Source organism: Tachyglossus aculeatus, chromosome 15, assembly GCF_015852505.1.
Source record: "Tachyglossus aculeatus isolate mTacAcu1 chromosome 15, mTacAcu1.pri, whole genome shotgun sequence".
Classification (NCBI taxonomy): domain Eukaryota; kingdom Metazoa; phylum Chordata; class Mammalia; order Monotremata; family Tachyglossidae; genus Tachyglossus; species Tachyglossus aculeatus.
The window spans coordinates 204,796-220,956 of record NC_052080.1 but is presented as its reverse complement, the minus strand read 5'-3'; the positions used below and the strand labels follow the sequence as shown (position 1 = coordinate 220,956).

Genomic DNA, 16,161 nt, shown 5'->3' with positions numbered 1-16,161 from the left:
GAACCCCCAGGGAGTGTCCAGTTGAGTCAGTAGACATGATCCCCGCCTTCAGGAAACTTACAATCTACTGGTGTAGATTGTAGATTGGTGTAGATTATTATTATTATTGAATGAATGAATGAATGAATAAATTATTATTATTATTATTATGGTATTTGTATTATTACGCAGCTACTGGTGTGTAATAGTAATAATAATAATAATGATGACGGTATTTGTTGTAATAATAATAATAATGGTATTTGTTCTACGCGCTGGGGTAGATACAAGATAGGTTTGTGCAGATTTATTACTCTAATTTACTTGTACATATTTACTATTCCATTTATTTTGTTAATGATGTGCACTTAGCTTTAATTCTGTTTGTCCTGACGACTTGACACCTGTCCACATGTTTTGTTTTGTAGTCTGTCTCCCCCTTCTAGACTGTGAGCCCGTTGTTGGGTAGGGACCGTCTCTAGATGTTGCCGACTTGTACTTCCCAAGTGCTTAGTACAGTGCTGTGCACACAGTAAGCGCTCAATAAATACGATTGAATGAATGAATGAATGAATGAATGAATGAATACAAGGTGATCAGGTTGTCCCTCGTGGGGCTCACAGTCTTCATCCCCATTTTCCAGATGAGGTAACTGAGGCACAGAGAAGTTAAGTATCTTGCCCAAAGCCACACAGCTGTGCACACAGTAAGCGCTCAGTAAATACTACTGACTGAAGCGTACAATACGACAATATAGCAGACACTTTCTCTGCCCATGAGGCACCTTATAAGAACATTTTCAAATGATCAGAAATACGTTTCAACCTTTTCAACAGCCTTTGAAATTGTTCTGTGACCAGGAGGCATTTGTAGCACTTATTGTGAATATTTGATATGTGGCCTTCATTCATTATTCATTTTAAATTAATTGATTTAACACCAATGTAAGAAGTTGGTTAAGAAATTATAACAATTCAGATTTTTAACCTTAGTGTGTGCTTCAGCAACTTTTACAGAAAAAGAAGTTTTTTACATGTCATTGCTTGGTCTCTTATACTCCCTACCCTGATTTTTATTTCACATTATTTTAAAAGGTTGCAAACCTCAAAATGTATTTCCTCCCTAGACTTTTAATGTGGCTGCCTTAGAAGTCATAACAAAATTGGGTAATGATTTTCCGTAAGTCATCAATTCCTTACCATTGTAAATGTAAAAAGAGTTTAATTTTCCTAAACATTTCTTTATTATAATTATTGATATATATTATATTATAATATATTTTATATAATTTATACATAATATTATATATCATACTATATTTATTTATTTATTACATATATTATATATTAATATATGTAGTCTCTCTGTTTATATAATATTATATATAAATTCCTTTATATTTCTGATTCCTCCCACCATTATATATAATATAATATAAAATAATAATAATAATAATAATAATAATAATAATAATAATAATAATAATAACTGTATTTGTAAGGAGAAGCAACTTGGCTTAGTGGAAAGAGCCCAGGCTTGGGAGTCAGAGATCATGAGTTTGAATCCCAGCTCTGCCACTTGTCAGCTGTGTGACTTTGGGCAAGTCGCTTCACTTCTCTGTGCCTCAGTTACCTCATCTGGAAAATGGGGACTAAGACTGCGAGCTCCACCTGGGACAACATGATAACCTCGTATCTACCCCAGCACTTAGAACAGCGCTTGGCACATAGCGCTTAACAAATGCCATTATTCATTCATTCATTCATTCATTCAATCGTATTTATTGAGCGCTTACTGTGTGCAGAGCACTGTACTAAGCACTTGGGGAGTACAAGTTGGCAACATTTAGAGCCGGTCCCTACCCGACAGCGGGCTCACAGTCTAGAAGGGGGAGACAGACAGCAAAACAAATTAATAAAATAAATAGAATAGTAAATATGTACAAGTAATTATCATTTATTACATTATTAAAGCACGTACTATGCCTTAAGCCCCGGATAGAGTCAAGATATTCAGAATGAACCCAACCCCCTGTTCCAGACGGAAAAGGGAACCAATTTCTTGGCTTTTCCCCTCTAGCAAGTAAGCTCCTTGAAGGCAGAGATCATAACTACATACTTTATTGTCCTCTTCCAAAGCTACAGTCCTTTGCACACAACAATGATTGACGATTTATTACTCTATTTATTTTATTGGTATATATTTGCTATTCTATGTATTTTGTTAATGACACGCATCTAGCCTTAATTCTATTTGTTCTGTCCACTTGACACCTGTCCACGTGTTTAGTTTTGTCGTCTGTCTTCCCCCTTTTAGACTGTGAGCCCACTGTTGGGTAGGGACTGTCTCTATATGTTGCCAACTTGTACTTCCCAAGTGCTTAGTACAGCGCTCTGCACACAGTAAGCGCTCAATAAATAGGATTGATGATGATGATGATGTGAGCCCGTTGTCGGGTAGGGACCGTCTCTGTATGTTGCCGACTTGTACTTCCCAAGCGCTTAGGACAGTGCTGTGCGCACAGTAAGTGCCCAATAAATACGATTGGAGGAAACTGAGGCCCAGAGGAGGTAAGCGACTTGCCTAAGGCCACAGAGCGAGGATTAAAACCCAGATCTCCCGAATCTCAGTCCCGTCTTTCGCTACTCAGACCCTTCGCGCAGTTTCCTTTGAAGTGTCCCGTGCCCCTAATCGGGACTTGCCTCTCCTTTCCTCCAGACTAGAGGAAGAACAGAATTTATTGTGGGAATTTGGCAGCGACTTAAAGGAATTTGTGTCGTGGCTGGAGGCCTCGGAAGGTATCGTCGCTCTTCCCCTGGAACCTGGCGATGAGGAGCAGCTCAGCGGAGCCCTTGAGAAAGTGAAGGTATGGCTTGCGTCTTTCCCCGGAGTCCTGCCTAGTTGGGGTCCGTGCAGCCGGACCTTTGGGCTGGGTTGTTCCCTTCCCTCGGTCTCGCCTGTCCCGCCGTCGACCCCCGGCCCACGTCCCACCTTGGGCTCGGAACGCCCTCCCTCCTCCCATTCAGCGCTTTGCGCATAGTAGGCACTTAACAAATGCCGTCATTTTTATATCCGCCAAACCAGCCCACTTGCTCCCTTCAAATCCCTACTGAAAGCTCCCCTCCTCCAGGAGGCCTTCCCAGACTAAGCCCCCTTTTTCCTCTGCTCCTCCGCCCCGACTCCCTCCCTCTTCTCCACGCCGCTCCCCACCCCACAGCACCTGTGTATAGGTGTGCATATTTATGATTCTATTTATTTTACGAATGATGTGGATATAGTAATAATAATAATAATAATAATAATGATAGCATTTATTAAGCACTTACTATGTGCAAAGCACTGTTCTAAGCGCTGGGGAGATTACAACGTGATCAGGTTGTCCCACGGGGGGCTCACAGCCTTCATCCCTATTTTACAGATGAGATAACTGAAGCCCAGAGAAGTTAAGTGACTTGCCCAAAGTCACACAGCTGACAATTGGTGGAGCCGGGATTTAAACCCATGACCTCTGACTCCAAAGCCCGGGCTCTTTCCCATGAGCCACACTGCTTCTCATGGTATATTCATTCATTCATTCAATCATATTTATTGAGCGCTTTCTGTGTGCAGAGCACTGTACTAAGCGCTTGGGAAGTCCAAGTTGGCAACATCTAGAGACGGTCCCTACCCAACAGCGGGCTCACAGTCTAGAAGGGGGAGACAGATGACAGAACAAAACATATTAACAAAATAAAATAAATAGATAAATAACATGTACAAGTAAAATAAATGGAGTTATAAATATGTACAACTATATACGGGTGCTGTGGGGAGGGGAAGGAGGTAAGGCTGGGGGATCAATCAATCAATCAATCGTATTTATTGAGCGCTTACTGTGTGCAGAGCACTGGACTAAGCGCTTGGGAAGTACAAGTTGGCAACATATAGAGACGGTCCCTACCCAACAGTGGGCTCACAGTCTAAAAGATTATATATCTATAATCCTGTTTATTCATATTGACGCTGTTGGTGCCTGTTATTTGTTTGGATGTCTGTCTCCCCCTTCTAGACTGTGAATCTGTTGTTGGATCAGGGATTGTCCCTATTTGTTGCTGAATTGTACTTTCCAATCGCATATGATCGAATGAATGACCGCAAGATTCCTCCCCCTCCCTGCAGTTTTCCAAGAAGCCTTTTCCTCTATCCACGCCGGCCTCTGCACTGCCTGCTGGAGTGAAGGAGACCCATGGGATGTGATGGTGGCGCTTTGGGGGATCGGATCATCGAGAGAAACGGGGATGGGGGTGGGAAAATCCACAGGTTGCAGGGGTTTTTTTTATGGTATTAAGAGCCAGACATTGTAGAGAAGCAGCGTTGCTCGGTGGAAAGAGCCCGGGCTTTGGAGTCAGAGGTCATTGGTTCAAATCCCGGCTTTGGGCAAGTCACTTCACTTCTCTGGGCCTCAGTTGCCCCGTCTGTAAAATGGGGATGAAGACTGTGAGCCCCACATGGAACAACCACAGCGCTTAGAACAGTGCTTTGCACATAGTAAGCGCTTAATTAATGCTATTATTATTATTATTATTGTACTAAGCACCGAGATAGGTACATGATAACTAATATAATTGGACACAGTTTGGGCCCCTCATGTCCCAGTCTTAATCCCCATTTTACAGCCAAAATAACTGAGGCACAGAGACCGCCCAAGGTCATCCTGCTGGCCAGGGGCGGAGCTGGGATTAGAACCCAGGTGCTCCTGACCCCCGGGCCCAAATGCTACCAATGAAGCATATTTTTGTACATATTTATTACTCTATTTATTTATTTATTTTACTTGTACATATCTATTCTGTTTGTTTTATTTTGTTAATATGTTTTGTTCTCTGCCTCCCCCTTCTAGACTGTGAGCCCGCTGTTGGGTAGGGACCGTCTCTATGTGTTGCCAACCTGGACTTCCCAGGCGCTTAGTACAGTGCTCTGCACACAATAAATACGATTGATTGATTGACTGATTGATGGACGAAGCCACACTGCTCCTCATGTCATGGTATTCTTCCGTTTCAGTTACGCGTGGGGGAGCTGCCTCCTCGGCAGGAGGTCCTGAAGCAGTTAAACGTAACGGGAAGGAGCGCCCTTACCAGTGCGGCCACCGCCCCGGGAGAGGAGGACCAGTTGGACGGTCAGCTCCAAGCCGCCAACCTCCGTTGGACTCAGGTCAGCCCGCCGTGGCCGATTTCGGCCCCTGACTGGGCGCCATCCCCGGTGGCCTGGGGGGGGGCCGGGGAGGGCTGGCTCGGACATGGTGCGGTTTGCGCCGATGGACACGGGAGCGTGACGCCTCGTGTCGTGCAACGGCCCCCATCATGATTTTGGAAGGAAGAGCTGGAGGGTCCACCACCGGCTGTTGATCCGGGTTGGAAAGCCTCAGGTCCAGATTCATTCATTCAGTCAGTCATATTTATCGAGCGCTTACTGTATGCAGAGCACTGTACTAAGCACTTGGGAAGTCCAAGTTGGCATCATATAGAGACAGTCCCTACCCGACAGCGGGCTCACAGTCTAGAAAAAACACCGTTCTAAGTGCTGGGGTAGATACAAGGTGATCTGGTTGTCCCACATGGGGCTCACAGTCTTAATCCCCATTTTACAGAAGAAAACACCATTCTAAGCGCTGGGGTAGATACAAGGTGATCAGGTTGTCCCACGTGGGGCTCACAGTCTTAATCCTCACTTTACAGAAGAAAACACCGTTCTAAGCGCTGGGGTAGATACAAGGTGATCAGGTTGTCCCACATGGGGCTCCCAGTCTTCATCCCTGTTTTCCAGATGAGGGAACTGAGGCCCAGAGAAGTGAAGTGACTTGCCCAAAGTCACCCAGCTGACAAGTGGCGGGGCTGGGATTTGAACCCATGACCTCTGACTCCAAAGCCCGGGCTCTTTCCACTGAGCCACGCTGCTTCTCTAATTTAGTCGGACACAGTCTCTGTCCCACGTGGGGCTCGCAGAATTCATAAGAGGAGGAATAGATATTGAGTCCCCATTTTACGGATGAGAAAAGAGAAGTCTTTCCTACCCGAACGGAGACCCGAGCGCTCAGTAGGGTCAATCAATCAATCGTATTTATTGAGCGCTTATTGTGTGCAGAGCACTGTACTAAGCGCTTGAAATAGGGTGCCACCGCGGGTCACAACTCCAACCCAGCCAAGACTTAGGGAGGGGACATTCATTCGTTCGTTCATTCATACTCATTGAGTGCTTACTATGAGCAGAGCACTGTACTAAGCAATTGGGGGAGCTTAGTACAACAATAAACAGACACATTCCCTGCCCACAACAAACTTGTGTTGCCTGGCAGAGAGGGTCCGCCTTTTAGGGGACAATACGTCCAAAATCTGCGGTCCCTGTCCATCTGGAGTCGCATCAAAGCAGCATGGCTCAGTGGAAAGAGCCCGGGCTTTGGAGTCAGAGGTCATGGGTTCAAATCCCGGCTCTGCCAACTTTCAGCTGTGTGACTTTGGGCAAGTCACTTCATTTCTCTGGGCCTCAGTTCCCTCATCTGGAAAATGGGGATTAAGACCATGAGCCCCCCCGAGGGACAACCTGATCACCTTGGAACGTCCCCGGCACTTAGAACAGTGTTTTGCACATAGTAAGCACTTAACAAATATTATTATTATTATTATTATTATTATCATCATCATCATCATCAAAGCAAGTGACCCATCTGGAGCTGTGGGTCCCCACAGCCCGGCTATCTATTGTTTCAGGAAACCTCTCCAAAGTACCACAGAACATTAATCTCCTCACCTGCTGGGAGGGGGTCAATTTTCACTGGCTCTCAACCCAGCCCAGATCACCAACCAACTCTGGGCACATAATAATAATAATAATAATAATAATAATAATAATAATAATAATAATAATAATGACATTTGTTAAGCGCTTACTCTATGCTAACCACCGTTTTAAGCACTGAGGGGGATGCGAGACTGAGCCCCCTCCTTCCTCTCCCCCTCCTCGCCCTCTCCATTCCTCCCGCCTTACCTCCTTCCCCTCCCCACAGCACCTGTATATATGTATAGATGTTTGTATGGATTTATTACTCTATTCATTTTATTTGTACATATTTATTCTATTCTATTTATTTTATTTTGTTAATATGTTTTGTTTGGTTCTCCGTCTCCCCCTTCAAGACTGTGAGCCCACTGTTGGGTAGGGACCGTCTCTAGATGTTGCCAACTTGGACTTCCCAAGCGCTTAGTACAGTGCTCTGCACACAGTAAGCGCTCGATAAATACGATTGAATGAATGAATGAATACGAGTAATCAGGTTGTCTCACACGGGGCTCCCAGTTTTCATCCCCGCTTTATGGATGAGGTCATTGAGGCCCAGAGAAGTGAAGTGACTTGCCCAGAGTCACACAGCTGGCAAGCGGCGGTGGCGGTATTAGAACCCATGACCTCTGACTCCCAAGCCCAGGCTCTTTAATAATAATAATAATAATAATAATAATAATGGTATTTATTAAGCGCTTACTATGTACAAAGCACCGTTCTAAGCGCTAGGGAAGTTACAATGTGATCAGGTTGTCCCACGGGGGGCTCACATTCTTAATCCCTGTTTTCCAGATGAGGTCACTGAGGCCCAGAGAAGTGAAGTGACTTGCCCAAAGTCACACAGCTGGCAAGCGGCGGTGGCGGGATCAGAACCCATGACCTCTGACTCTCAAGCCCGGGCTCTTTCCACGGAGCCACGCTGCTTCTCAATTCATTCATTCAATTGTATTTATTGAGTGCTTACTGTGTGCAGAGCACTGTACTAAGCGCTTGGGAAGTCCAAGTTGGCAACATCTAGAGACGGTCCCTACCCAACAGCGGGCTCATAGTCTAGTCTATATACGCCTGTATGTATATATGTTTGTACATTTTTATTACTCTATTTATTTATTTATTTTACTTGTACATATCTATTCTATTAATTTTATTTTGTTAGTATGTTTGGTTTTGTTCTCTGTCTCCCCCTTTTAGACTGTGAGCCCACTGTTGGGAAGGGACTGTCTCTATATGTTGCCAACTTGTACTTCCTAAGCGCTTAGCACAGTGCTCTGCACACAGGAAGCACTCAATAAATACGATTGATTGATTAGAAGGGGGAGACAGACAACAAAACAAGCCATATTAACAAAATAAAATGAATAGAATAATAGTAAATATGTACAAGTAAATAAATTGCTGTGCTGCTGCTACGACTCGGCAAGCTATAGGGGCCCTGGTACGTTGGTGGACTCACGGTAGATATTTAAGACAATTCTCTGGCAAGGGTAGTTACCCCAGGTGATTCCCTACCCACAGAAGGCGTCTAAAACAGAGTTCTCCCCCCGTAAGTCCCCAGTAGAGCATTCAACACGCATTTGTTTCTGGAGAGATACCATTGTTGATAGTGAAAAGAGTCGGGGAGCAGTGAAAGAGGTTTACTCTTCCGTGGCATTAAGGATCCTCCGTAACCCGGCCTATTTTCCAAAGCGAGCATCTGCATATTTCAGCTGGATTGTTCTACTTTATCCATTCACCCATCCCTGTCCCGAGCCTGTACGTCAGCTGGGTGTGGTAAAATCCGGATCCTAGATTGGTCGGATTAAATTCCTCCCAAGGAAAAAAGAAGAGGCATCGCTGTCTTCTGAATGGTGTATTTTCCAATAGGGAAAAATACTGTATATTTTTTCAAAACAGTAAAAGAAGAAGGGCTTGTTTTCTCAGAACTCGATGGTCCCTTAAAGCGGGAAATTCCGTTCGGTGTCTTGAAACTGGGCACCGCTTTGATTTGATTTGAGTGATTTGGAAGTTCACTTTTCTTCAAAAGAGAGTTTCCATTCCATTGGCTAATCTCATATTGCTTTTGTAAAGTCGGGGTTAGATCTTGAGAGTTTTTGTTTTTGTAAAGTCAGGGTTAGATCTTGAGAGTTTTTGTTTTTGTAAAGTCAGAGTTAGATCTTGAGAGCTTTATGAGAGCCCCAGAAAAGGTATATAACGAGTCTGAATATTCTACAGATAATTATCTGGAATATATTTTACCAACTTCTTTTATTTTCCCTCTCTGACATTGCTTTGACTTAATTTGACAAGGTGCTTCATAAATATTCATTGTTTAAAATAAATTAAGCGGGCTTTGTGCTAAAGTCAACGTTGAGTGGGCTAATGAAAACAGTTAAGTTAATTAACTAACTGGCAACCCGAACCGAACCTATCCGAAGTTATTTCCCCCGGTGATGGTTTGTCATGACGAAATGATGCGTGAAAATCCAATACTTTTTATATACCCTCTTGTTCTCAACCTTTAAATTGGCACTTAACGTGTTACAACCTGTTGGAGGAAATGTAATTATGGGATCACCACGCTTTGTGGGTAGGTAAAAGATAAAGACCTATGGAATTAAGTCAGCTATAGCGGCGTTCATTTGGAAGGAGGACAGGGAGGCTGTTGGACCAGGATGGTGCAGATATTAAAGTTTGCCAAGCAACAAAAATGCAAGTAATAGTCTATAAGTCTTTCTAGACTATAAGCCCACTGTTGGGTAGGGACCGTCTCTATATGTTGCCAACTTGGACTTCCCAAGCGCTTAGTACAGTGCTCTGCACACAGTAAGTGCTTGATAAATACGATTGATTGATTGATTGATACAAGGACTGGGACACCTGGTTGTTTATTGAGTGCTGTGAGAACAGATGAGGGAAGCTGATAAAGGAATCTGAGAACTGATCTCTGCCCCAGGGTTTATAATCCACTGGCGAATCTCTCTCCATGGGTCTCACACTCTTAATCCCTATTTTGTAGATAATAATAATAATAATAATAACAATGATGGCATTTATTAAGCGCTTACTATGTGCAGAGCACTGCTCTAAGCGCTGGGGAGGTTCCAAGGTGATCAGGTTGCCCCGTGGGGGGCTCACAGTTTTAATCCCCATTTTACAGATGAGGGAACTGAAGCATGGAGAAGTTAAGTGACTTGCTCAAAGTCACACAGTTGACAGTTGGCAGAGCTGGGATTTGAACCCATAATAATAATGATAATAATAATGGCATTTATTAAGCACTTACTATGTGCAAAGCACTGTTCTAAGCGCTGGGGAGGTTCCAAGGTGATCAGGTTGTCCTGCAGGGGGCTCACAGTTTTAATCCCCATTTTACAGATGAGGGAACTGAGGCATGGAGAAGTTAAGTAGTAATGATGGCATTTGTTAAGCACTTACTATGTGCAGAGCACTGTTCTAAGTGCTGGGGAGGTTCCAAGGAGATCAGGTTGTCCCACGGGGGGCTCACAGTTTTAATTCCCATTTTACAGATGAGGGAACTGAGACCTAGAGAAGTTAAGTGATTTGCCCAAAGTCACACAGCTGACAGTTGGCGGAGCCGGGATTTGAACCCATAATAATAATAATAATAATAATGATAATAATAATAATAATAATAATAATAATAATAATAATAATAATAGCATTTATTAAGCACTTACTATGTGCAGAGCAGTGTTCTAACCGCTGGGAAGGTTACAGGGTGTTCAGGTTGTCCCGCGGGGGGCTCACAGTTTTAATCCCCATTTTACAGATGAGGGAACTGAGGCATGGAGAAGTTAAGTAGTAATGATGGCATTTATTAAGCACTTACTATGTGCAAAACATTGTTCTAAGCACTGGGGAGGTTACAAGGTGATCAGGTTGTCCCGCAGGGGGCTCACAGTTTTAATCCCCATTTTACAGATGAGGGAGCTGAGGCATGGAGAAGTTAAGTGACTTGCCCAAAGTCACACAGCTGACAGTTGGTGGAGCCAGGATTTGAACTAATAATAATAATAATAATAATAATAATAATAATAATAATAATAGCATTTATTAAGCGCTTACTATGTGCAGAGCACTGTTCTAACCGCTGGGGAGGTTACAAGGTGATCAGGTTGTCCCACGGGGGGTTCACAGTTTTAATCTCCATTTTACAGATGAGGGAACTGAGGCATGGAGAAGTTAAGTAGTAATGATGGCATTTATTAAGCACTTACTATGTGCAGAACACTGTTCTAAGCACTGGGGAGGTTACAAGGTGATCAGGTTGTCCCGCAGGGGGCTCACAGTTTTAATCCCCATTTTACAGATGAGGGAGCTGAGGCATGGAGAAGTTAGGTGACTTGCCCAAAGTCACACAGCTGAGCGTTGGCCGAGCCGGGATTTGAACCCATAATAATAATAATAATAATAATAATAATAATGGCATTTATTAAGCGCTTACTATGTGCAAAGCACTGTTCTAAGTACCGAGGAGGTTACAAGGTGATCAGGTTGTCCCGTGGGGGGCTCACAGTTTTAATCCCCATTTTACTTAATTAATTAATCATTCGTATTTATTGAGTGCTTACTGTGTGCAGAGCACTGTACTAAGCACTTGGGAAGTCCAAGTTGGCAACATCTAGAGACGGTCCCTACCCAACAGTGGGCTCACAGTCTAGAAGTCACTTCTCTGGGCCTCAGTTACTCCATCTATAAAATGGCAAAATAAGGCCACCTCCTGATTTTTACCAAGAAAACTCTACGGATGCCCCACAAAAACGATCGCAAATGGAGGTGGGGCGTCCTGGGAGAGATGCGTCCGTGGTTTTGCTACGGGTCGGCGATATCTCAGCAGCGTAAGACAATAATAATAATGATGATAGTGGCATTTATTAAGCGCTTACTGTGTGCAAAGCACTGTTCTAAGCGCTGGGGAGGTTACAAGGTGATTGATACAGGAACTCCTAAGACATTCACCTGCTAGAGAAGTAAAAGATGTCTGCTGTTGGGTGTCTTGGACTGCTCAGATACCATTCAAACGGCTGGTAGAGGAATGGGAATATGGGCTTGAAACTCATTTTGTTTTGTGGCTCTTTGGGGGGCCGTTCGTTCAGTCAGTCAGTCGTATTTATTGAGCGCTTCCTGTGTGCAGAGCGCTCTACTAAGAGCTTGGAGAGTACAATTCGGCAACAAATAGAGACAAGCCCTACCCAACAACTGGCTCACAGTCCAGAAGGCGGGAGACACACAACCAAACAAAGCGAAACAAGTAGACAGGCATCAGTGGCATCAATATAAATAAATAGAATTATAGCAAAATACACGTAATTAATAAAAATAAATAGAATAATAAATATGTACATCTATACCTATATGGGAGAAGCAGTCTGGCTCAGTGGAAATCAATCAATCAATCGTATTTATTGAGCGCTTACTGTGTGCAGAGCACTGTACTAAGCGCTTGGGAAGTACAAGTTGGCAGCATATAGAGTGCATGAAATTCACTTTTTTCGTATTAATTTTGCCCCGGACAATTTTGTTGGCTCAGAAGTGGGTCTGGTGGGAGTGGGCGTCTCAATTACAATTAAAAGAAACAATTGTAGCTTTTCTTATCAAAGCCCAATTTTTGTTTCCGTGGCAGTGTAACTCTTCTATTTAGCTCAGTAATGGGATTTATCGCATATTTGAGAATATAGGGTGGTTTCGCTGGCCTGTTCATTCACGTGCGCAAAATTCATTTTTTTCGTATTTTGCCCCGAACAATTTTGGTGGCTCTGAAGTGGGTCTGGTGGGAGTGGGCGTCTCAATTACAATTAAAAGAAACAGTCGTACCTTTTCTTATCAAAGCCCAATTTTTGTTTCGGTGGCAGTGTAACTCTTCCATTTTTTATAGTAATGTGATTTAAAGGACCGCATATTTGAGAATATAAGGTGATTTCCACTGGCCTGTGCATTCAAGTGAGCAAAATTCATTTTTTTCCTATTAATTTTGCCCCGGACAATTTTGGTGGCTCTGAAGTGGGTCTGGTGGGAGTGGGCGTCTCAATTACAATTAAAAGAAACAGTCGTACCTTTTCTTATCAAAGCCCAATTTTTGTTTCCGTGGCAGCGTAACTCTTCTATTTAGCATAGTAATGGGATTTAAAGGACCGCATATTTGAGAATATAGGGTGGTTTCCACTGGCCTGTTCATTCAGGTGCGCAAAATTCATTTTTTTCGTATTAATTTTGCCCCGGACAATTTTGGTGGCTCTTTAGTGGGTCTGGTGGGAGTGGGCAGCTCAAGTCCAGCAGGATGAACAGGAAGCGGATGCTGCGTTTTCTTCCGACGGCCTGGTCCCCTCCACTCCTGGACTCCAGCGAAAAACTGGAGAATCCGTGCCAAGAGCATCTTCACAGAGTAATCCAAGCAGAGGCCCCCGTGATCCAGCCAGTACAAGCGTGGCTCAGTGGAAAGAGCCCGGGCTTTGGAGTCAGAGGTCATGGGTTCAAATCCCGGCGCCGCCAACTGTCAGCTGAGTGACTTTGGGCAAGTTGCTTAACTTCTCTGTGCTTCAGTGACCTCATCCATAAAGTGGGGATGAAGACTGTGAGCCCCCCGTGGGACAACCTGATCCCCTTGTAACCTCCCCAGCACTTAGAACAGTGCACATAGTAAGTGCTGAATCAATACCATCATTATTATTATTAGCTGCACGTTCCCGTTAGCTCCGTGGATCACGTTATCCGTTTCTGGAAGATCGTGGCGCGCTAGGAAAAGATGCAGGTTCACGGTCACAAGTCTCCATTTCCCCCGTCTGATTCATTGGTGTTGTCATGGAAACCGTCGGTGCATTTCCATCTCCCGTGGATTTAGATTTATTGTCTTCCGTAAATTCATCATTAGGGAGTCGTACGGTGGAATCCATCTCGGGTACCGCGACGTCGGAAAGCCGCGGGAGCAGCCAACTCAGTGGCGGGGCGGGAGAAGCAGCGTGGCCTGGTGGAAAGAGCCCGGGCTTTGGAGTCAGAGGTCGTGGGTTCAAATCCCGGCTCTGCCACTCGTCAGCTGTGTGACTTTGGGCAAGTCACTTCACTTCTCGGGGCCTCAGTGACCTCATCCGTAAAACGGGGATGAAGACCGTGAGCCCCCCGTGGGACAACCTGATCACCTTGTAACCTCCCCAGCGCTTAGAACAGTGCTTTGCATGTAGTAAGCGCTCAATAAAAGCCATCACCATCACAGACGTGGGAGTCGGAGGACTTGGGAGCTAATCCCAGCTTCGCCACTTGTCTGCTGCGTGACCTTGGGCGTGTCATTCACTTTTCTGTGTGCTGCAGTTATATGTTTGTACATATTTATTACTCTATTTATTTTACTTGTACATATCTGTTCTATTTATTTTATTTTGTTAGTATGTTTGGTTTTGTTCTCTGTCTCCCCCTTGTAGACTGTGAGCCCACTGTTGGGTAGGGACTTTCTCTATATGTTGCTAACTTGTACTTCCCAAGCTCTTAGTACAGTGCTCTGCACACAGTAAGCGCTCAATAAATATGATTGATTGATTCATCTGTACGTTGAGGATTAAGACAGGGACAGGGAGAGGGGGACAGGGACTGTGTCCAACCTGATTTCCTTGTCTCTACCCAGCACTAAGTACAGGGCCTAGCACTTAGTAGATGCTTAATAATGGCATTAAAAATCAAAAATGGCGTGTAACCCAAAGGGGATTTCATCGTTTTACATTTTACATTTCTCATGACATCACTTTACATTGTACATTACATAGAAAAGCAGCATGGCTCAGTGGAAGGAGCCCTGGCTTGAGAGTCAGAGGTCATGGGTTCTAATCCCAGCTCTGCTACTTGTCAGCTGTGTGACTTTGGGCAAGTCACTTCACTTCTCTGCCCTCAGTTCCTCATCTGTAAAATGGGGATTAAGACTGTGATATGTGTGTATATATGTTTGTACATATTTATTACTCTATTTTACTTGTACATATTTATTCTATTTATTTTATTTTGTTAATATGTTTTGTTCTGTTGTCCGTCTGTACATATTTATTACTCTATTTTACTTGTACATATTTATTCTATATATTTTATTTTGTTAATATGTCTTGTTCTGTTGTCTGTCTCCCCCTTCTAGACTGTGAGCCCGCTGTCGGGTAGGGACCGTCTCTAGATGTTGCCGACTTGGACTTCCCAAGCGCTTAGTACAGTGCTCTGCACACAGTAAGTGCTCAAGGAATACGATTGAATGAATGTGAGCCCCACGTGGGACAACCTGATCACCTTATATCTTCCCCAGCGCTTAGTACAGTGTTCTGCACACAGTAAGCGCTCAATAAATACGACTGAATGAATGTGAGCCCCATGTGGGACGGCCTGATCACCTTGTATCTTCCCCAGCGCTTAGAACAGTGCTTTTCACAGAGTAAGCGCTTAACAAATGCTATTATTATTATTATATTATTATTTACATGCCATATGGCCTCATCAGAAATGGAAGCAGCGGCCAGGGGGGTGGTCTGTGGAGCCACCACAGCCTCACGGTGAAATGCCCAAGCGGATTTAGGCACTCTGGACAACCAGACAGCCCGCGGAGGGAAGCAGAAAGACACCTAAATTCACACCTTCACATCACCTTGGCCTTCATCTCGTTGGACTGGTTGTCGGGAGAACAGATCCTAATCCTGACCCGACACTGGCCAACTTTGTGAGACCTTGAGCAAATCACTTAACCTCTCTAGGCCTCCGTTTCTTCTTCTGTAACTTAAGATTCCTCGGTTCCTTCCCTCTTTGGCCATGAGCCTCACGTGTGACAGGGACCGAGTGTGATGTTTTTATCTTACATCTATCTACCCTAGTGCTTAGAGCAGTGCTTGGCCTGTAGTTAGCACTTGAACGTTATTCCTCAGAGAAAACTTTAATCACATTTTTTCCCTTCCAGGTTTCCAAAGATTTACCTGAGAAACAGAAAGAAATTGAGCTTCTGCTGGAAAGTTTGGGGAATTTCGAAGACCGGTTAAATCAGCTGACACAGTGGCTCTCCCCTTTAAAGAGCCGATTGGAGTTTTATCACCAAACCGGCCAAGCAGAGGCCTTGGACATTAAGGTTACTTTGTTTATCTTTTTATGATGTTGCGATGTTTCGTTCATTCAGCTGTAGCTATTACTTCGAACCGGACAGTGAGCTTTTTCAGTGAAAATTATTGCCGGGGCCCGATTTTTCCGTTTCCTTGTAGTATTATCTTCCCCTCCCTCCAACTTTGTTTCCTACAGCCTTTTCCTATTTGTACCTCGAGGCCCCATCTTTTCTTAGTCGGATCCTCACTCCCGTGGCGATAGGGTGGGGTAGATGAGATTGAGATACAGAGACAAGGTTGGTGTGGGAGGAGCGGA

At 44.1% G+C, this 16,161-nt stretch overlaps 1 protein-coding gene across 2 annotated transcripts in view; it reads left to right on the top strand.

Moving 5' to 3' along the window:
• DMD (dystrophin) overlaps nt 1-16,161 on the top strand; it is a 553,630-nt gene that overhangs the window by 358,537 nt on the left and 178,932 nt on the right. The window contains exons 44-46 of one of the 2 annotated variants that reach the window (XM_038757068.1): nt 2,698-2,845; nt 5,023-5,172; nt 15,710-15,874. In XM_038757068.1, coding sequence (XP_038612996.1) covers nt 2,698-2,845; nt 5,023-5,172; nt 15,710-15,874 — 463 coding nt within the window. Of the gene's footprint in view, nt 1-2,697; nt 2,846-5,022; nt 5,173-15,709; nt 15,875-16,161 lie in introns of those variants that run through there. The other variant, XM_038757062.1, reaches the window with a different exon arrangement.